At 48.1% G+C, this 23,399-nt stretch overlaps 1 protein-coding gene across 1 annotated transcript in view; it reads right to left on the reverse strand.

The window, feature by feature from the left end:
- XXYLT1 (xyloside xylosyltransferase 1) overlaps positions 1–23,399 on the reverse strand; it is a 194,451-nt gene that overhangs the window by 61,177 nt on the left and 109,875 nt on the right. Inside the window, exon 3 of the mRNA XM_030823004.1 lies at positions 21,490–21,622. Within this exon, the coding sequence (XP_030678864.1) occupies positions 21,490–21,622 (133 nt within the window). The remainder of the gene's footprint in view (positions 1–21,489; positions 21,623–23,399) is intronic.

The raw sequence follows: 23,399 nt of genomic DNA on the forward strand, positions 1-23,399 counted from the left end.
GCAATATAGTGAGACCCCTGCCAAATAAAAGACAGACAGACAGACAGACAGAAAGGACGAAAGAAAGAAAAAGAAAGAAATTTTTGTACAGCTGTACAATATATTTGTGTTTTAAGCTAAGTGTTATTACAAGAGTCAAAAAGGTTTTTAAAATTTAAAAGTTTCTAAGGAAAAGAGCTTCAGTAAGCTTAGGTTAATTTATTATTGAAGAAAGAACATTTATTTCTATAAATTTAGCATAGCCTACATGTGCCTGAATAGAAAAAGCTTACAGCAGTGCAAAGTAACGCCCCAGGTCTTCACACTCACCCGCTGACTCACCCGGGGCACCTTCCAGTCCTACAAGCTCCACTGATGGTAGAAACCCTATACGGAGGCACCATTTTTCATGTTTTACTCTTTCTTTGTACCGTGCTTTTTCTATATTTAGGTATTTTTAGATATACAAATATTTACTCCTGTGTTATAGCTGCCTACAGTGTTCAGTACAGAAACGTGCTGTACAGGTTTATAGCCCAGAAGCACGAGGCTATCCCCATACCATACACCCCATTGCTCCTAGGCTGCAGACCTGTACACCATGCTACTGTAATGAATCAGCACACACATTTCTGTTCCCAGCAGCTGACAAGATTAATCTTCAGGATGCCAGGAAGGGATTCGGAGAAAGCTACAAGCTGGGGTGCTGGCTTCCCCGGTAAGAAATGCATGTCTGCATAGAGTTCCTCCAGACAGACCTGCTCCCTGCCTCTGGAAGTCTGGCAGAGAGGAAAGGCTTTCCATCCTTATTTCCCACTGGCTGGCATCATGGCGTGAAGAGGGGTGTGTGTGTGTGTGTGTGCGCGCGTGCACAAAGAGCTATCAGCTATTTCCAAAGACGACTCAGTAAATAAGAGCTTTTCTGTAAATCTGAGTGTCTGAAGGACTTTTGTGGGGAAAGGTGTGCGGACATGTTTTCGTTTGGCATCAGAGTGTGTTTAGCAGGGGCAATGGGTAGAAACCACAGGGGCGTAGATTGTTTTAGGTTTAATAGACAGAAAGACATTCTAACAAACTCATCCAATCATCAGATAATGGGCTGCTCTGAAAGTGGCCATGTCCCCACTGTGGGAGGTGATCCACTTGAGACTGACAGATCCGGGATGCTGCAGGCGTAATCCACCATGAGGCGAGATGCCCTCGGTGTCCCTCCCATTCCCAGAATTCTGTGACGATATCAACAGAATCTATAATGGTCTGCTAGAGTTAGGAAAGACAGTTCAATTCACCTTTCTCATTTTACACAGGAGGAAACCAAGGTGGATAGGAAGGGACTTGACCCAAGGCACCTGAGTCTATCTTTCCATCCTCTCATCAAAAACAGTGAGTCCGCGGGGGCAGGGATGTTTGTTCAGCATTTCAGTGAAGAGAAAGGGGTGTTGGAAGATGGGAAGGAGGACAGTAGTACAAGTGGCTTCCATTTTCCAGAGCAGATGACACACTGGGCACCTCCACACTTCCCTGGAGAACCCAGGCTGGCTCGAAACACAGTCCCCAGGCCTCAGCACCAGGAGGCTGAGACCCATGGGAATGACACTGCAGCAGAAGTCAGCTGCTTTTGCAGTACATAGCAGGATGGGGTTGCTGTGACTGAAGGGGCAGACATGGAAACTCAGACTGGAAGAGCTTTCTACTGTAGAAAAGAGGTTTTTACTGTGGGAAAGAGATTTTCTACGGTAAATCTTTGCTCTCACCTTAGATGGATAAATGGATGGACGGATGGACAGGCAGGGGGATGGCAGGAAGGCAGTCAGGTAGGCAGGCAGGCATTATTCTAGTGCTTCCATAGGGTAAGAGAAAGGCTCACCGGACTCAGGCTGCAGACATAAAAAAGTGAAACCCATACCCTCTGATAATGACAAACATTCCCTCTATGGTGTAGAAGCTATGAATGGCCTGGCTGGATACAGTTTCCACTAAAACCTACACCACTGAGATTTCCCAATGATCAAAAGCCCTCAGCAACAGTCTGAGAGCAGCCATGCATGGCTCCCTTTAATTACACACTGATCACAGCATCACCAGGGATGTCACCGTGCTGGGAAGAAAAGCGATAACATCATTTTGCTGGAGAGACCCGCACAGGTCAGAGCAGAAATACAGCCTTTGCCAAATGTGACTGTGGACAGAGATGAGAGATCCACTCGGACACGGCTCAAACGCCAACGTAGGAACCTCAGTGCTCCTACAGCTTTGAATGAAAAGACTATCTTTAACATACATGTGTATACTGCAAATCCCCCCCGCCCCCAAAAAATGGGACTCAGTGACCCAGGCTATAAGGTGGCTGGGAATGAGACTGCAAAACATCTCAAGATCTGCTATTTCCTAATTCAGGAAATAGAGGATGTGGTCTAAGAACCATCACTCCAGGACCTCAGGGGCATAGGGGACAGGCAGGGGACTGAGAGCCGGAACCTGGGTTCTAGGCCTGACCAAGTGGCCCTGGGTGAACGCAACTTACCCAAAACTTAGTGTCTTCTACAAAATGAGGATAAAACCACCTGCATTCTTATGTCACTGAATTAATATGAGGACCAAATTTAAAATATAAATGCAAAACCAATTTGCACACAGTTGAGCACCGTTCAAGCACACAGGACGACAGCACTGCTATAAGCCCTGGCCAGAAGCACAGGAGGTGAAGTGGGCAGCTCACAGGATGCAGGGAGCTGCCAGGAAGGCTACTGCATGTCTGTCAAAAGGCATGGAGACTTCAGCTTGGACAAGAAAAATAAATAAACAAATAAAAACAAGCAGAGGTCCAAGGAAATAAATAACTTATTCTTTGTTTCTAGACCATTTTTAGAAGTGGCGTCGAAGGGTAAAAACCTTCATCAGAAAGGCCTGGATGCAGAAGACAGGATCTCAAACTGACACGTGACCACAGGAGCGAGTGTCTAAAAGGAGACGATTACACTGTGACTCGTTCGAGTCCTAGGAGGCTGTCCACAAGCTCAGGCTTAGCTGCAGACAGCCAACGGGATCCTTCAGTCATACAGGTACAGCCTGCCACAGTGCCCAGGTGCCTCATCAGCTTGCTGTGGGGGCCAGGACGGAGAAGGGGCACTGAAGGGAAGAAAAAAGTGGAGGGAGAAAGAAAGTGGGGTGTGACACTTTCTTCTGGGGCAGGGGAAGGGGTGGCATATAGGGACAGGCGCATTACAAACTGAAGTTTGAGATGCTTTAATAATGGTACTTCAAAAATCCTTGACCCCGTATTGTTGGAAGCTATTTTCAGCTTGCAATTTACAAAACCACACACGGTCAGCTCCAATCTGGCCACAGCTTCTGCACCTTTGCTGTTGGGCTTTTGGCACTGGTCTTCTGCACCAGGGATAAGAGCACAAAGCCCTGTTTTCCCACATGGGTAAAGGGTGGATAAGGGTGTGCACCTGCCTGTAACCTCAAAAGGCGTGAAGAGAAAGGGGCTAGCAGCAGCTTCATCCAAGGCAGAAAGTGATTCCCTCCTGCACAGCACACTTCCTTTCTATGCCAGGACAAATTCCTTCTGGCTTCAGAGGTGGTGCTACCGTGCACTCTACAGTTAACCTCTCTGTGCTCTATAAATACTGCCCGCTCTGGCTTTACAGCACCAAGGGAAGTTATGGCTTGTATAGGACACGGAGAAAGGGAGAGGGCTCTGATGGAGCTGCTCTGTGCTTAGTATTATGTAATGTGTACATGACATCATTGCATTCTCAGCTACTTACTGAGTACCCTTAAGTAGATCCTGAAGGCCAGTGATTCTCAGACAGGAGGAAGAGAGGGGACATAAACCCTTGCAGGTCAGAACTGGCAGGCAGGCTTTTTCAGATACATCCTTTCTGGCTGCATAGCAACATGTGAGTCCCAGATCTCAAATATGCCATGGAAGGGAGGGTTCTCGTTTTATAGCCCATATGCTGGGTGTCTCCCCATTTTACAGATGAGGAAACAGATGCTTTAAAATGTTTAAGTATGTTTCACAAAGTCATTTGGCCAGCAAGTGGTGGAGCCAGAAGTCAACCTCAACGACAGAAACTTTGCCAACATTTTAGTCTATCTCCACAATGGCAATAAGAGAAGCAAGTTTCTTCCCAGGAAATTTAAGTGATTTGGTTTTATTCCTGCTAGGGACTTCAGTTCCCTCCCCTTCATGCCATCATTTGAAAACAATAACCAAGGCTTAAAACTACAAGATGTAATTAGAAAGCTGGACACTGGCTGGAGGAATGGTTTCTGTGCCAGGCCCTACCTAGACTGGATTTGTGAGACTGGGAGGGGAGAGGCTGGGCAATATTTAACTAGTCAAGGGCCTGGTCCTTGACTAATAAGGTCATATAGCCTTGCAGAGGGAGACACGCATTCACGGGAAGTATCTGTCCTCCAAGCCTGAGGAGTGAGGGCCACAGCTGGGTGCAGGCGGCCCTCAGGGAGGCTTTATGGAACCGGCGGCATCTCACCTGCACCTCGAAGAATGAGCAGGGCATATAGAAAAGTGGGCTAGAGGCCAGGCACAGTGGCTCATGTCTGTAATACCAGCACTTTGAGAGGCCGAGGCGGGTGGGTCACAAGTCAGGAGTTTGAGACCAGCCTAGTCAGCATGGTGAAACCCCGTCTGTACTAAAAATACAAAAATTAGCCAGGCATGGTGGTGGGTGCCTATAATCCCAGCTACTCGGGAGGCTGAGGCAGGAGAATTGCTTGAACCTGGGAGGCGGAGGTTGCAGTGAGCCAAGATTGCACCACTGCACTCCAGCCTGGGCAACAAAGTGAGACTTCATCTCAGGAAAAAAAAAAAAAAAAAAAGAAAGAAAAAGAGAGAAAAGTGGGCTAGAGAGAGAGCATCCTAGTCAGAGGGAGAGCATCCTCAAGGGCCCCAAGTGTGGATGACACCTGTGTGGATAACAGCCAGGGGTTCAGTGCAGCTGAAACAAAGGTACAAGGGGAGCTGGTGGGAGGAGAGGTGGATGCAGGGAGGGAGTAGCTGCCCCCAGTGTCAGGCTAAGGAGTTTGGCTTTTAAAATTAGTCCAATGTCTAGCATACAGCAGGTGCTCAGGAAAGCTGGAGAGAGGGAGTCATCAGTTAGTTTGCGGACATGGAAGTGGGTAGGCGGTTCCTTGGCCGCAAAGCTCCTGGGTAGGCGGTCCCTTGGCTACAGAGCTTGGAGCTGCTAGTGACCCAGGAGACTACGTCCGACGTGAAATGAAATTGAAAGTTGAGCAGAGTCTGGCTAAGGCCCTTCTAAGACACGGAAAATGATATGGAGGCAGGGAGAGGGAACCAGGCCCCCAGAGTCAGAATAGGCAGCAGGAAGGACATAAGGCCTGCTGCTTACGGATCTCTCATCTCTGTCCACAGTCACATTTGGCAAAGGTACCTCTACGTCACAGGAGTGCGGCCACGGACACTTTCACAGTGTGCTCAGCCCCTCAGCTGCAGGCATGGGGCGGCCCTCTAGGCTATATACCTCTTGAGGGTGGGGCCTGTGGCTTGTTCAGAGCCTGGCCCTTAGCAGGCCCTAAAGAAGTAACTGCGGAATTCTTTACTAGATAAGCTCAGATGTGCCAAGATGATAAGACAAAGGCCCCTTTCCAAAAACACTCTCATGACTGAGGCCAAGCCCACATGAATCTCCTAAGTTGATCTTGGGTAATGCCAGGGCCAGGACGCATAGGTGAGTTTCACAATGGGAGCCTGTGTTTCTATTCCATTCCCCTCACAGAGTTGGGGTGAGCTGGGCTTGGCTGTATTCACCAACAGCCCCTGTGGACTTCTCCCAGATGAGGACCCCTCCCAGCTTCTGGAGATTCTGTGGCAGACACAATACAAGCCCATCCAGGAGGCATAAGGTGACATCTCCTGAGCCCTACGTGCTGGTCTAGGGAGCAACACCCTCTCTGCAAGGCATCTTTAGGCTCTCTGGAGTACACCAACACAGGTGAGTCATCCTTTTACAGTCACAGGCTGAGAGGGTGCAGCCCTGGTGAGATTCTGACTTGTAGCTAATGCGCACTAAAAGCAGCTCTTGGGAATTTCTGAGACCAGCCAGAAATCAATGGTGACAATAAAGCATTTACACTTTTGAGCAGAGTTACCTCATCTCAACTTCGATTCCTTGATTCCTTCTGCATGGAATTATGGCCAAATCCCAGTGGTTAGTTCTCAAAATTAGCAAATTAGTCTATAGGCAATGTTAGCACCACCCAATAGAGAAAGCCTAATCCTTCCTATTCAACCCATGCCCAAATTCCAGCTCAGGAGCTGATATGGACTAGCAGAGGATGTGGGGGGCACCCTTGCTGTTATGGACAGCATGTATGTCCCCCACCCAAATTTACACGTTGACGTCTACATTAGTCTGTTCTCATACTGCTATAAAGACATACCTGAGACTGGGTTGATTTACGTAGAAAAGAGGTTTAATAGACCCACAGTTCTGCAGACTGTACAGGAAGCATGGCTGGGAGGCCTCAGAAAACTCACAATCATGGTGGAAGGTGTAGGGGAAGCAAGCACATCTGCACATGGCAGCAGGAGAGAGAGTGAGAACAAGAGAGAGAGAGCACAAGAAGGGGGAAGCACTACATACTTTTAAACAACTGGATCTCACGAGAACTCATTCACTATCATGAGAAGAGCAAGGGGGACATCCGCCCCCATGATTCAATCACCTCCCACCCAGCCCCTCCTCTAACACATGGGGATTACAATTCAATATGAGATTTGGGTGGGGACACAGAGCCAAACCATATCAACATCCTAACCTCCAGTGGGATGGTGTCTGGGGGATTCGGGGGAGTCATTAGGTCATGAGGGTGGGGCTCTCATTATGGGATTAGTGCCCTTATGAGAGACATGAGAGAGCTTGCCTCACCTCTCCCTATCTCTGCTCTCTCCATCATAAGAGGATACAAGATGGCCATCTGCAAACCAGGAAGTGGGCCCTCACCACATACCTCATCTGCCAGCACCTTGATCTTGGACTTCCCAGCCTCCAGAACTGTGAGCAATAAATTCTGTTGTTTATAAGCTACCTAATCTATGGTGTTTATTACAGTAGCCTGAACTAAGACACTTGGTAAGGTTCATTTATACAGTCAGGGCACTTTTACTCTTTACCTTGAAAGTCCAGTCAAAAGCCAAATTCCAGTGCAAGAATAGTCCAACACTCCCCTTCCGGCTCTAACAGATGATAGGATCAAATACACTGTGTTACGTGGCTCTGAAACAATTCCAAACACTTGCATGGTTTGCTACGTGAGTGTCATATGTTTTTCTATGATAAGAACTTGGAGTGAACTCTCCTTTCCCTTGAGAGAAAATGTTATGTCATCAAATCTTATAAGACCCCGCATATGACCTCAACCACTGGGCTTCAAATTATGTATAAACCCAAGGCTTTGACATTCTAAGACCTCAGGCTATGGCAGGGCTACACTGTCAGCCACCTCTCTCAGGTGGCAAGTTTATGCCAAAATGAGGCCACACTCTTAACTGCCTCTTCAAAGACCAAGAGCTCAGTGGGGTCACACTCCATTAGCCTTTGAGCAAATCTCAGAACCCTTGCCAGCCAGCGCCAGCCAGCCAACGCCTGGGAATCTAACGTGTTGTCCAGCTTCTCCACTGTGTGGGTCATCTCTCCCAACAGCCACCTGTATAAAGGTACCCCTCACACTTTAGTTAGACTTTACGTCCCACAGAGGCCTGCTTCCCGCCTAATTGAGCGACTAGACTCTAGTAATTTTGGAAGCCACTCACTCCGTGGCTAATGCATTCCCTGAGAGAATTGTTCTCATTATTCTGCCCCTTTTTAGGCATTGTGAATCAAAGGAAAACAAAATCTCTTTGTGTAGCAATAAACCACGTGATTCATGTAATCACAACTTTGATTGTCTCCTTATTTCAACCATAGAGAACACGATGCTGACCCCAGCGGTTATTTCTGACCCCAAATATGTGAGCCCTCCACAGCCTCTCTCCCCTGCCTTGGTTCCCTCCCCAGTCTCTCCTCTTCCAACCCTCCCTGCTCTACCACATCACGCTTAGGAGGCTGGTGTCTCCCGAGGCCTGGGACAGCCCTGGGTCACACTTGTTGTCCTAGTGCCCCCTCTCCAACCTTTGTTATCAAAAGCGTTCTAGTTTAAACAATATATGAATGGTAACTATTTCTCATGATGTTTATCTTTACTTACTATGGTGGGCAGGCAGATCTAGAAAATGGAGTCTTTGGTGGCAGGGTCTCGTTCAGACTGCTCACACTTTGGTTCCCACTCTTCTTCCTTTTCTTCCAATTTTATCCCTCCTTTTGTCCCTGAAGGAACTTATCTTAGCTGGCAAAGACACCAAAATGTATCCTATGAGAACCGTAAGCCTGCTGTAGGTCTACCACAAATTCAGCTATAAGTTTTCTATTAGTCCACTGAAAAAAGGGACACCTAATTAGTTGTACAGAAGGAAAAAATAAGTTATCCAGGAGAAATACAACTATTCCTGATTCTAGACCATTTTCAGATGGGCCATCAAAGAGGCCACTTTGTGATGCCATTAACAATGCCCTCAATGGTACTGCCGAGCAGGCAGCCGGGGCTGGGGCTAGGGTGTGTGTGCATGCTGGGGTCTTCATGCGGCCAGCCCTCCCAGGCTTGCTTGGGAGGCAGTGCCGAACAGGGAGGATGGTGAAGTGGGAAGCAGTGAGGATATACCTGCCACATCACGCCCAGGCCACTCCCTTCCCTCCTTCTCTCTCTTCCCTTTGGATTTTTCTCCCTCCATTCCTCCCTGGCCAGGCCTTCAACCTCCCAAAAGCATCTTTGGACACCGAGAGGAGTTTAAAGATGCTCTTACACACATTCAACCTCTCAGACAAAGTAATTGCACCTCTAAAAATGGGGAGTCTGGGATCTTTTCATTTTCTTCCAAAATTGCATTTCTGAACAAGAATTATGCTTGGCCTTGACATTTAGTTATTAGCTAAATCTGAGGTTAGGTAGAGAAACATTTGATGGAATTTTCAATTACCAATAAAAATCAACTATTTCAAGTAACAGGAGAAAACGTTGGGAAAAAACAAAGTTGGAGTGCACCGAAACAAAACTCTAGGGGTCAGTTCCCAAGACCAGCCAACCAAAGCCTCGCAGGGTCCAGGCGACAGTGGGAGCATTTGGCCAGTTTTTTGCCTCAACGAGCCATTAAACCAGAGGTCTCAACCTGGCCATTCTTGGGCTCAGTCTGGTGCACAGATGTGGTTTTTTGGCCAGCAGATTGTCTGCTTAATTGATATTTAAATTAACTGATATTTTAAAATCAGAAGCTTTTACATTAACAACACAGAGTTCTGGCTTCTTTTGAAAAGAAAAAAAATCAGAACATCTGGTAACACTGGGCCCACAGTCACACAAAACAAAACACAGAACCATCAGAAACACTAGCCAGGAGCCAGGGCACAGAAGGGTTTTCAATCAATTGCTTTCCTTCCCTCTCTTCTACGATCCATTTTTAAATTGTAAAAACGTGTCTTACTTCCTGGAGGCATTTACCTGAAATTAAACTGCTGCAGGATGTACCCTCAGTTTCTGAATCACATATGGGCTCTTCTTGTACCTGTTCCAGTATGTTACATTTACTAGATGATCACCTTTTCTTTTGAGAGCTAATCAAATGTTCTCTCATTATATATATATATATGTATATATATATATATATATATTTAGATATATATATATTTATACATATATATATATTTATTTTTTTTTTTTTTTTTGAGATGGACTCTTGCTGTCATCCAGGCTGGAGTGCAAGGGTGAGACCTTGGCTCACTGCAACCTCTGCTTCCAGGTTCAAGCAATTCTCCTGCTCAGACTCCCGAGTAGCTGGGATTACAGGCACAAGCCACCACGCCCAGCTGATTTTTGTATTTTTAGTAGAGACGGGGTTTCACCACGTTGGCCAGGCTGGTCTCAAACTCCTGACCTTAAGTGATCCACCCGCCTGGGCCTCCCAAAGTGCTGGGATTACAGGGGTGAGCCACTGTGCCCGGCCAAACAGTTCCTCCTTTCTAACTGTTTCCGTCTCCCCTGCACCAAAAGGGCCTCAAGGATTCTACTACCCCTTTTATGCAGAAGTGTGTTTGCCTGATCCTCTGTGTGATGCCTTTAACCTTGGGCAGCAGCTAAAAGGGTGTGAGATGTGAGTAGAAAAGTGGCCCGCAAGACCAAGGGCACACTCCGTACCCCTCCCAAACCCTGCCAACATCTTGGCAGGAAGGTACCGGCAGAAGAAATAGGGATGCCTTTTCTCTGCTCTGGTTATTCTTTGTAAATAATATGATTCACCCTTATGTCTCTACCTTGCTTAGATGCAATCTTCCAGGCTCTCTGAAAGCTGAATACCAATGAGCTGCAATTACATCATTAGGAACATGAAAGTCCTGTTCACTGTCAGCCCGAGTGCAGAGCTAAAATTATCCTGCTTTCTTTATAGTTCCAAGTTCGTGATCCTTGGGCCAGTCAACATAGGATGGTCCTGACAGCAAAGGAAAGGGTTTCCACGCAGAGACTGGGCTTGATTTTACTAAGAGAAGCAGTGGGCTTGTTTGTGTTTGTTTTTTTAACAGAGCCAAGGGAGATCAAGTGGAAGCCACATGAACAGGCACCTCACTCCACAGTGACCGGCATTAATAGGGCCCTGCGAGCATCTCTGTGACTTCACATTTCTGAAAGTCCATAGAATCCGCCAGCCTCATAATGAGCGCTCGTCTACAAGACGCAAGGACACAGCAGACATCCAGGCAAATCACGACATACTACGCCAATTCTGGTTCAGCTTCCTCTTTTACAAACAGTGATAGAGCAGTCCCCAAAAGGCAGACGGCTGGGTTCCTGGATCAAAACACTCCTCTGGGCAGCTCCTTGATGCTGGGGTCAATTCTGCTACCATGAAATAGAAGATCATAGGGGTTCTCTATGGTCAACAGTAAGCAGCTCATTTAAAGAAGTCACCTAAGGCAGGAGGAGGGGAGAGATGTTCAATTCAACCCCAGGCTCAGATTAAAAGCTTGATATTTCTATCAGAGCCAATTCTGGTGCTAACCTGGAAGCAGAGGGATGGGAACTGCAGATCTGTTTCACTTAGGAACCCACAGAAGAAATGCAGTCCTGTGGCTGAAGTCTGTACCTGAGATGGCCATGGAGCCATACTGAAATTCCCTTCACGTGGGGCTGGCCACGCTCAGCTCAGTCCTTTCCACACACGGTTTGTTACAGAAGGTCCCTCTTGTACACATGCCACTGGGATTCGACTGTGCTATTTTGCTTTTTTCCCCAGGAAGATGCTTACAGATAAGCCTTTCTGCTGCCTGGATTACAAATAAGGTTCTTTCAATGCGATGATGTTTATTTGGCATAGGAAACAGATTGCAGCAATGCAAAAGAGCACACAGTCCTGCGGGCCCATCATCCACTGCTATGCCTCCGCGGTAGCCCTGTCCAGACCCACCTCCCACTGCAAGCTCCTGGAGGACAGGGTCTGGTTTCTTTCTACTGCACAGCCAAACCCTCGGCAAATGCCTGCCCAGTGAGCTTTCTATTCGGGCACAGAGCTTGGTCTATCCCAAGAGCACTCTTAGAGGCTACACCTGCATTGCAAAGCCAAACACCACTCCGAGAGACTTTTCAGAGGAAAGAAGGGAACGTGACACACACTTCTTAGCATTTCGAAGGCAGAACTCCTTTTTTGTTTGTTTGGTTTTTTTTTAGAGACAGGATCTCGCTATGTTGCCCAGGCTGGAGTGCGTGGCTGGTCACAGGCATAATCCCATTACTGATCAGCACAGGAGTTTTAACCTGCTTCATTTCCAGCCTGGGCTGCTTCATCCCTTCCTAGGCAACTTGGTGGTCCCCCGTTCCCAGGAGGTCACCAAGTTGATGCCAAACTTAGTGCAGACACCCACAGAATTCCTGGGCTTAAGCAACCCCACCCCGCCTCAGCCTTTCAAGTAGCTGGAACTACAGGTGCAGGCTACCATGCCCGGCTGAAGGCAGAATATGAAGCTGAGGGCAAGGTGAGCCACTCAGGAAAATTTAGTTCCTACAGCAAGAAGCCTTTGTGTCTTGTCCATGGGACATCTCTAAACAGCAGTACTGACTTGGTGTTGGCACCGCAGGCATTTGTGTTTTCATTAAATTTTATCTACCCTATCTCCCTCAATTATATCTTCCTTGAAAGCAAGAGGCATGTCTTCTACTTCGTAATTCCTCATGGGACCAATCCTATGGCTCACACACACAATGGGTCAAATAAAAAACTGAGAATAGGCCAGGCATGGTGACTCACACCTGTAATCCCAGCACTTCGGGAAGCCAAGACAGGGGGATCACCTGAGGTCAGGAGTTCGAGACCAGCCTGGCCAACATGGTGAAACCCCGTCTCTACTAAAAATACAAAAATCAGCCAGGCGTGGTGGTGGGCGCCTGTAATCCCAGCTACTTGGGAGGCTGAGGCAGGAGAATCGCTTGAACCCGGGAGGCGGAGGTTGCCGTGAGCCAAGATCACACCACTGCACTCCAGCCTGGGCGACAAGAAAGAAACTATGTCTCAAACAAACAAACAAACAAACTGAGAATAACAAACTTTCCCATGGACTGTCTTTACAAACAAACACTGAATGTGAAAGCAACTTCTATAAGACCAGTAACAGGACTACAGAGCCTGACTTAGCAGCTGGCCAGCACCGCGGAGGAAACGCCCTCTGACTACACATCTGTTCCTGCATTCACTCAACAAACATCGAAGTGCCTGGCATCGGTCTGCACAGCATAAACAGAACAGAAGGGCTGCCTCCCAGTCCCACCCCTTCCATGCATTCACTTCCTCACTTGTTCTTTTAGGAGACACCTGTGTCAGGCACGACGTGGTGAACTTTTAAAAACAGATTCAGTAGTACCAAAATACTCATAATGTGCAGACAGACAAAAGAACGGGAGGGAGTCGTGTTTTCAGACACAGGAAGATTCTCACGTGCTCCGCCTGGACCTCATCTCTCAGCCTCACACTCTGATCCTCAGCAGCCCCCGCTCTGCACCCGAGTCTTTGGACGTCATCCCGGAGCTCCTAGCTTGCCCGGGAGGCAGAGCCATCAGGTGAGAGACAGTCACAGTGACAGCAAACAATCCCTCTTGGGTTCTTCTCTATACAGTTTTCCTTTTAAAATACCTTTTCTACTGATGTTATTTAAAAATAACAGCCTCATAGTAGACTTCTGATCTCTACCACAGGGCAGGTGCATCCCTCCCTTTTTATGAGTAATTCCTGCAGGGGTTACAGCACTGCCTCCAGGTCACACGGGCTACACAAAAACACTTAGCCCAGTTTTCTAACTCCCAGGGAGTGAAGGAATCACTATTTTAAAAGGTGGCAAGCTTTTTTCTCTTTTACTCAGATTTAACTCTAATAGAAACTGACAGGCTCAATCTTGGCTAATTTTTTTTTTTTTTAAACACGAGAACAAGGTTCAAGAAATTCATCTTCGGGTGTCAGAGAGACGAAAAGAATCCAATAGCTTTTATCTTCAAGTCCTACATTTATGCATCTCGTAGTGAGGGTGGTGGCTGGTTCCCTTATAATGGAGGGCTTCACGCCTAGTGAACAATGGACCTGAATTTATATCACTCGTAAAGCCTTCCAGACACGACGGTTACACTAACATCCTGACATGAGGCAATCTGCAGAGAGATGGAAAGTGTGGTTGGCGAAAGGTTAGTGCTGCCTCTCTCTATTTTCTTCCCTTGTACCAACTGATTTCAGACTGAGGAACTCGAAGACAGAGTGACACTATGAGCTCATATAACGCTCCTCAGCTCTAAACTCGGCCACAGCAGATGTGTTTTTAAAAAACGAATAGACTGAAAATGACATTTACAGATGAAATGCTGTGACGACTGAGATTCATTTCAAAATAATCAGCGGAAGAGGAAAAGTGGGTGGGAGGAGACATAAAACAAAGATTGGCTAAGGGCTGATAGTTATTGAGGCTGCATGGATATTATAATATTGGGGCATCCAGAAATACTACATGATGCTTTCTACTTTTGTATATGTTGGAAGGTTTTCATAGTAAAAAGAAAAATCCTATCAAGAGACTAGCAAGGTTTAACAAAGAAGGCTGATTTAGGTATAAGGATGGTCAAGATACACTGTTAAGTGAACAAAAAAAGATGTACAAAGGTATAGAGAGTTTATTTACACATACACACACACACACCCTGATAAAAGTACAGAAAATTTCTGGAAAAATGGTAACCTCCATATGCTACTTAAAACAAAAATATATCACTTTTTAATGATGAGTTTTAGATAACAATTGTTTTCATCCGATGTGGGGGGGCAACAGGAGGAAAGGGCATAGTCGGCTTGAAAATGAGATAAACATCTCCATGGGCCAGAAATGGAACAGAATATATTGGAGATCAGGGCTACAGCCATGGCTGGAACCTGGAAGCAAGCAAAGGCCCAGATGTTCACCCTCTGTGCAGCGTAGCAGGGACCAAACACCCCACGCACGGGGGAAAGCGGAAGCCAGGCTCATGTGTGAAACAGGGAGTGGGGGCTGCCTCGGGCACAGTCCTCGGTCTCTCCCCCTGTCCTCGTCCCTTCCTCCTCTGCTGCAACTATACTGCAATCTACATTCGTCCCTCCCCCCATCTTTGATCCCCTGGTTTCCAGTATTCTCTGGGATATTAAAATGTTCTTCACTACTGCAGACTAGTTATTTTCTCTTTGTAATACTGTCTGTTTCTGTTTTGCAAACACCTTACATTGTTTAGGGTAAAGCCATAAAAACTGGTCTGCATAGATAAGACACCATTAATAAATGTATGATGGTAATTTCCGCAGAAGCGGGAAGGAGGGAAACACAGTACCAACACCCTAGCTAGCTGCAAGGAAGCCAGGAGATAACATATCCAGTCTTTCTGTCTTCCATAATGGCAGGCAGGCTTCTATGGCAGAGAATTCCCAAATTCTAGGAAGGGGGTTTAGATGCTGAGAAGCCAAAAGATGAGCAATAATTTTGCTAAGTTGTCAGCAGCCCCAATTGTACATATAAGGAAACTGAGGCTGAGGTTAAGTGACTTCCCTGGGTTCACAGAACTTATCAGTGGCCAAGCTGGGACTGTGGATAACGTTGCCACCACCACCCAGGAGTGCTGCTCTGTCCTAGGCACTATAAATACATTATCTGATTCAATCTCCCTCAACTCTGCCACATATAGTGTTATAATCTCCATTTCTCAGCTAAAGAGACTAAGGCTCAGAGAGGTCAAGAGGCTTGCCCAAGGTCACACAGCAAGTAAGTGGTAGAGGTGGTCAGTCCACATGCTCCCTTCTTCCCTCTGTGCTGGCGCTCACTCCCTCCCCAACACTCCCCTGGGAGCCCAGCACCAGTCCTTGGAGTGGGATGACCAGCCTGCAGAGAAGCTTTCCTTCCCAGCGTCTGGAAGAACCCGAGGCTGCCACAGCACCATCAGCAAATAAAACCATGTGACTTAAAAAGGTGAACGAGTGGACACGATTAAAATACTTAACACAAAAGCGAATGCCCGCCTGGTGGCATGTTATCAGCAGCTGACAGGAATAGCCTGCCGCTTCCTCCTCAGGGTGGGCCTGGGCTCACACAGCACACAGCCGGCCCGCAGAGCCCGGGGAGAACGAAACCCGAAGCCTGTGCCGCCACCAACAAGCTTCCATTCAGAGGATCCTCAGGCGGCCAGCTCCACAAAGTGACCATAACAAAGGGCCGCAGCCCACATACACACACACTCACACACACGCACACTCACACTCTCACACACACACTCACACGCACACTCACACACACACTCACACACACACTCACACACACGCACACTCACACACACCACACTCACTCACACTCACACACACTCACACGCACACTCACACTCTCACACACACACCACACGCACACTCACACACTCACTCACTCACACTCTCTCTCTCTCTCTCCATCACTCCAGGGTCAGCAGGAGCCCTGAAGCCTGAAGCCAAGGCATGACCAGGCCTCCTGGTCCCAGTGGCCTCCCCAAATGACCCAGTCCACAGTTTGGCTTCCTAACTCCTGCAGAGTGGTGACCTCAAGCCTGGAGCCTCACAGAGACCTTGAGGGCTGCCTCCCACCCCCTCCCTGTCTTACCCTGGTTTCCCTGCAAGCTCCACTTCCGTACCCTTTGTTCCTGTTCACTCCAGGATCTTGTAGGAGAGCCAGATCACCTGCTGCTGCTAAAAGGGGAAATTTTACAATCGTGGGTAGAGGTGGGCAGCCAGATTTAGGAAAAAAGCGGGATATCTGTTAAAATTTAAATTTCAGGGTCGGGTGTGGTGGCTCATACCTGTCACCCCAGTACTTTGGGAGGCCGAGGCGGGCGGATCACTTGAGGTCAGGAGTTCGAGACCAGCCTGACCAACATGGCTACTAATAATACAAAAATTAGTTAGGAGTGGTGGCTCGTGCCTATAGTCCCAGCTATTCGGGAGGCTGAGGCGGGAGAATTTCTTGAACCTGGGAGGTGGTGGCTGCAGTGAGTCAAGGCTGTGCACTCCAGCCTGGGCAACAGAGAGAGACTCTGTCTTTAAAAAAAAATAAATAAATAAATAAAATTTAAATTTCAGATAAACAATAAACAATTATTTAGTATAAGTATGTCCCGTGCAATATTTGGGACATATTTAACATACAAAACACTTATTTGTTATTTATGTGAAGTTTCATTTAACTGGCTGCCCTGTATTTTAACTGGCAACCCTATATGCCTGGGGGAGGGATTGAGTAGGAGGAGCCCAGAGGAACAAAGCATCTGGTAAAGAAAACACAAAGAGGAATGAAGATTATGGGAGAGAGGGAGGGAGGGAGGGAGGGACGGGAAATGCTCTTTAATGAAGGTCTCTCTCACAGCAGAAACTTCCACTGTTACTTCATTTGAGTTCTCCAGTAATTCTGTGTGTTAGAGATACGTATCCCACTTACAGACCAAACAACAGAGGGTCAGAGAATCCAGTGACTCGCAAAGTGTCACACGGGGAATTCACTTCTGAGTACCACCCGATGCTATTTCCTCCACATCAAGCTTCTTCACCCGCTGGCACACCTTTATAATTGTTATAGGCTGCACATAAAGGGGGCACAGCAGTTTACTTTTCTAATACTTTCATAAGGAAACAAACTCAAAATGGCGCATCTTTACAAAATACAGTTGTCTATCTTTTAGATTCTCCTCTTGGCCACTTATCCCAACTCAACTCATCACCACTGCGGACCTGTCCAGGGGGTTAGCTCCTGATGAAGAGACAGAGAAAAGGTCAGAGAAAGGAAGGGTGACGCTCCATCCAAGATGACTGCAGCGCTCTGATTTGCAGATGGGGAAGGTCACGGGATGCTGGACGCAACAGAGTCTCAACAGGGACCCGAGAGAGAGAGGCTCCTCTCTCCCTACACTGATATCCCACGATCCCTGTGTCACTTTCCAGAAAACACTGTCAGTCCCATGGACCTAGGATTATAAAATCCTGTAAGATTTATACAGAAGATATAAAAACTTGGGGAGGGGGCTGTGAAACAACGTGAAAACAACTATTTGTCAAATGGACGGTGGGGAGTAACTCCCCCTCCCGCACCTCCTCCAAGCTTCTAACACTCATGGCACCCAATACAGGGGAGACTGCCATAAAGATGACTTAAAATGTGCCCTTTCGAGGTAAAGGAACTATGGGACAGGTGACTATAAAAATGACACAGCTGGGGAGATCCAAATCTATTCCTGCTCAGCAAGTTTCCAGATTAAAATGTGTCTGCTTACCTAGTCAAGATTTGGTTTTGTGCTGTTTTGTTTTTAAATTTTCCTTTCATATAGATGCTAGCATGTTCTTCTTAAAATAAAACACTTGTCCACCTCACTCCCCTCTCTGGGGAGACCCCTTGGTGGTCAGAGCCCACTGCCAGTTCCACGGAAGTCCCAGGCAGGGGCAAGAGGCCACCTCTGTGGGAAGCAGTCCGATGGCCGGGCTGCACATCCCCCAAAACAGCAACGGCGAAGCCCAAGGGCTGAGACCGCCTGCTCAAGAGAAAGGCCGGCTGCCCTGTCCCTGCTTCCTCTCTCCCCTTCCATTCCCATCCTCTTCCTTCTCTCAGCCTCCCCACCCTAACCCCACTCCCAGCCAGCTGAACACTCCAAAGCAGCAGACAATTAAGGCTGGATCTCCCAGGTCTCCAGAGGTCCCCAGTCTTCTTGGGGAAGAAGGCAAAAAACATGCTTAATTCCTTGTGGGCCAGCCAGTACCAAGCCATTCCCAGCCCCAGTATGAGACTGCAAATGTTACAAGGCAACTCCCAGAGCCAGCGGGGCACACGGCAGTGCAGGGCTGTCATCTGCAGACTCCATTATTAAAGGTCTCTAGAAACATTTCAGCTGAGGGGTGGAGGGAGGGAGCATGTAAGGAGTATAAGTCTCTGTTGATTTATGAGTGCCCAGGCCCTGCAAACGGCATTCTTCAGACTCCGCTGCAGCGGAGGTCTCAGTTATCATCGTACATAATGAAAATTAAAGATGCTCAGGGTTAGAAAAACTCAGTTTCATTTTGAATCTAAAATCTTTCAGAGCTTTCTTTCGGGAAGTCCAGATAATTAAACTGATTTTAAGTTGCACTGTTTATAAAATCCTAGATCTACAGAAAATACAAATTCTGGCCAATCCTGTCTAAGCATGCCATTCCAAGTTTCCACTTATATTACATGAGAAGATTCCAAAGCAGGCCTTGAAGGCATCGGAGCTGTAGCTGCATTTAATACTTAGCCCAGTTTAAACACCCCATGACATCAGTTCTCCCCAGTCCCTAAAGAGCTCACCAGCAGACAGGCAACTTCCAGATGGAAGGAGGACAATGAGGGTCCAAAGGGCTGTGACCCCCAATGCCAGAGCCAGGGAGGCGGGACTTAGAGCTCAGCTCTTCTCCTTCTCAGGTGGGGGAGCAAAGGCCCCAAGGTGGCAGAGCTGGGACTAGTATCTAGGGCTTGGGACTCTGAGGTTCCCTCTATTGTTACAGCAGGTAGCTAGTCAGACATGAGCAGGGCAGGAGAGGGCTCCACCACCACCAGGAATGTCGGGCGACCATCAGCTGATGGTCAGGCAGTTGTCAACCGTCTCTCTAAAATGATAATTGGATGCAGCCAGTGCCAGGGAAGGGCAGGGTCCCAGTAGATAGAAAGAACCTGAAACTGATGACCAGCAGCTTCCTGGTAAGATCTCACGAGTTGGGCATGTGGGCTCAAGCATGTGCACTAGGAGGCAAAATGGTGGACCCTCCTCTAGGAAGGCTGGACCGGTAAGGGAAGAAACCAGGGAATAAATCAGAGGAACAAACCATCTGGTAAAGAAAATACAAAGAGGAGTGAAGATTAAGGGAGGGAGAGAGGGAGGGAGGGGAAATGCTCTTTAATGAGGGTCTCTCTCGCAACAGAGACTTCCACGTGTTACTTCATTTGAGTTCTCCAGGGAGCGTGTACACGACCTCAGTAAACACACAGTGCTCCCTCCCAAGGGCTGGCAGGCCACCTTCAGGGAAGAACCGGGGCAGGAGTAACGCAAACCCCAGAACCACACCAGTGTACAAAACCCCAAGTCAAAAGTCACATAGCACATTTGATCTCTCAAGTCACCCACTGGCCTTCTCCCAAGTGTACTTTATTTCCTTTCATTCCAGTCTAAAGCATTTTAATAAACTTTCACTCCTGCTCTGAGACTTGCTTTGGTCTCTCACTCTGCCCGGGGCCCCGCAAATTCTTTCTTCTGAGGAGGTAGGAAGTGAGGGTGCTGCAGACCCACATGTATTCACTGCTGCGCACACTATCACCTCCCTCTGTTGGACCAAGGACCCCAGCAGAAGATCTTCCGGGTATCAAGGGGAGGGAAGAAGCTGGGGAGTCTTCTACAGTTAAGATGGCAGGTGTTTGCCCAAACCCTCTCCTCTTAAGTCGCCAACCCCTGACCTCAGAGGAAGAGGCCTACCCAGTGACTTTGGGGCCACACGTGAGAGGATTATATAAGGGAGAAAAGTCCACATGGCCCAAGGAATTATCAGCTCATTCAGGGGCCTTGCAGGAATTTCCTGTTATGTGATCTGGGTCATGCAAATAGCCACAACCGAGCTGAAGCTGTCTCTTCACCCCCTCCCTCTGAGGGGAAACACAGGCTCTTGACACACTAGTTGCCTGTACTCTGCAGCTCTCCAACGACTGGGCCTCCCTCCAGGAAGGTCCGCAGGGAGCCAGCATCACGGTGTGCACTGAGAACAAAGGGCGGAGCATGCCTGCAGGACAGCGAAATCCCAGCCCTTTCCGAGCAAACTCGGCAGCTCTGCTCTGGGTGTGCTATACCCACTGGAGAAACAGCCAGCAACATGAAACTCTCCAGACCCAGGGCCACGGGCCTGGTTTATTGTAATCAGAACCCACTTCAGCTGTTCCTTTCCTTTCTTTTTTTTTTTTTTTAAATTATAAGATGTAGAACAAGAACACACAAAAAAAGTGCGTGCAAACACGAAGCTAAGCACCCAAGTGGGGAACTGAGACCTTGCAGCTCTCCAGAGCCAACCCACCCCCACGGCCCCCACCGCCTGCCATGCTGGCTTTGGGAAGCATCACCCCCTTCTCCTTTCCCATTCTCCGCACCTGCGCATGTGCAGCCCTAAAGGTTCCAGTTTGATTTCGCTCTCATTGCATGGAGCCGTTCCCTTTTTTGCTGTTGCTGTATAGCACTCAATTGAATGAATGCGTTTTATTTATCCATTCTGCTAAGTAGCACATTTAAGTCGTTTTCAGCTTTGGCTACTACAAATAATGCGACAGTGAATATTCAAGAATGGTTCTCAGGTCCTGGAGTTTCTCCATGACACAGGCTTGACAAGCAAATGCAGCATCATGCGGAATGTGCTTCGTCGTGCTGACTACTGATGCCAGTCTGTGTTCCGACGTTGTGCCACCTTCCCTCCCTACAAGACCACCAATCCACCCACTCTGCTAATAGAGAATGGGGGTCACTGGTGACTCGCAGGCCAAGAAAGCCCAGCTGGTCACTAGAAGGAAAGTTAAATCTTCCTCCGTAAGGCAAAGCCCAAGATTTTAAAATTCTGAGCTTAACCAGACCCAACAACCAAAACAACTGGGCTTTTCAGAAGAAAAAGGCCACAAACTCCCACAAAATAATGAGGTGGCACCTATGGCTTGGGACAGACCCACCTGCCCATACGATCAGCTGTAAGCAATAAGTACAAATGTGTTCCCAAGATACTAAGTGCAGAAGGATTGGATGCCAGTAAATCCCAATCTGCCATGGGTGGCAGAAGAGAGCGGGTGAAGGGTGGGGAGGGGTCGTGGGGGCGGCCCCCCTGCAGTCATGACGCACCTGTAAACTGGCTGCATCTCCTGGGCTATGCCAATGATGGTGCCTGGCAGGAAACTGTCAAATTCCTCAAACAACTCCCGGATGTTGGTCTTAAACTTCAGGTCTAGGTCCAGCTGAATGATCCGCAGGATCTCTGCGGGAAAGAGAAGAGGACGATGAGACACAGGCACACCTCCTGGGAGGCTCGGCCACGGGCAGAAAATGAAGTGGAGGGCAGAGGAAAGGGCACTGGACTCTTATTGTTGTCAGTGAATGATGTGAAGTTACCGCTGGAACAAAAGGCCTTTCATCTACCAGCAACCCCTCCACACTATCAGTCTTCACAAACAACTGCCCGTGTCTTTTCTTCCAACTGCAGACATCCATTTTGCTTAAAACTAGGCGACCACACACTCCAGTGTCGGCCTGCTGTCCTGATGTGACTGTTAACCATGCACCATTTCACTCTCAAAAGTATCTCATTTGGATGATACCTTATGTGGACACCCTACTTCCCTACAAAAAACTCAAAGCGGGCCGGGCACGGTGGCTCACGCCTGTAATCCCAGCACTTTGGGAGGCCAAGGCGGGTGGATCACAAGGTCAGGAGTTTGAGACCAGCCTGACCAACATCGTGAAACCCCGTCTCTACTAAAAATACAAAAATTAGGTAGGCGTGGTGGCAGGTGCCTGTAATTCCAGCTACTCAGTAGGCTGAGGCAGGAGAATTGCTTGAACCCAGGAGGCAGAGGTTGCAGTGAGCTGAGATCACGCCGCTGCACTCCAGCCTGGGCAACAGAGCAAGACGCCGTCTCAAACAAACAAACAAAACAAAACAAAACAAAAAAACCTCAAAGCATCCAGGTGTTTCCTCTTTGGAGCACAGGTGGTAAATGACCCACACAAGAGAGAGGTAAAAAACATTACGGTCTCAAGCCTTTATGGGTGCGTTCTGCAAACCCAGATATGTGTTAAGTGAAGATGCTGACCAGAGCGAAACGGCTGAACGATCTCAGATACCACTGTGTTTTTAATCCACTGTCTAAAAGACAGGATGAGCCCAGATACTTCAATGTCACAATCACCTGGCACCTAAGAGCTGCCTGCTTCCATTGCATCCAGATGCCTCCAGGCTAGAAGTGCAGGAGGAAGTCAATGGTGAAGGTCATTCCCCCATCCTTCACCCAGCCCAGCGTGACCAGGATCCTAGGTGTTGTGCTGGACACCGGGCTGACCACAACCCTGCCCTTAAGAGAGACACACGGGTGGCAAAAAGCACAGGGAGGGGCCAGTGCTGAAGCCTGAAATGGAAGAGCAGCTGTGGGAGGTCCAAAGAGAGGGCGCATGGAGTTCAATGATGAAGCGGCGAGAGCAAGTTCCTGGTACCCGGCCTGGGAATCAGAACACACGAGTGCAACTTCCAGTTCTGCTGCTGACTGACCCTGTGACCCAAGGAAAGTTATTTTATTTCTCTGCACCTCAGCTGTTCCATTTGCTAAAATGGGGAGGCTCTCCTGTGCCTTGTGTGGGAAATAGCTTATGGACAGTGTTACAGGGATCCTAGAGAGCTTGAGGAACAGAATTCTGGAGCACAGCACCACACTGGCCAAATGTAGAATTTATGGGAAGGCAATTTAAGGAACTTGGGATAATTTTGCTTTAACTAAAGAAACTCCTGATGGGAGGAAGGGCGATGCATTTAGTCAGCCCGTCAATCATCACATCGAAAGCCCACCACCTGCTACAGGCGCTCTATCTTTCAAGGCCATCTAAACCCTACTTATTCTGCAAGGAGCAGTCTAAACACCCCAGATAGGCCCTGCAGGAGTCATGGCTTCCTGCTCTGTGCTCCCCACACGGCTGGCTGCCTGCCTGTGGTCATGCCCACCTGCGTACCTGTCTCACCACCCTTCTAGAGTGGGCATTCCTTG

The sequence above is a fragment of the Nomascus leucogenys genome, chromosome 11 (assembly GCF_006542625.1).
Source record: "Nomascus leucogenys isolate Asia chromosome 11, Asia_NLE_v1, whole genome shotgun sequence".
Taxonomy (NCBI): Eukaryota; Metazoa; Chordata; class Mammalia; order Primates; family Hylobatidae; genus Nomascus; species Nomascus leucogenys.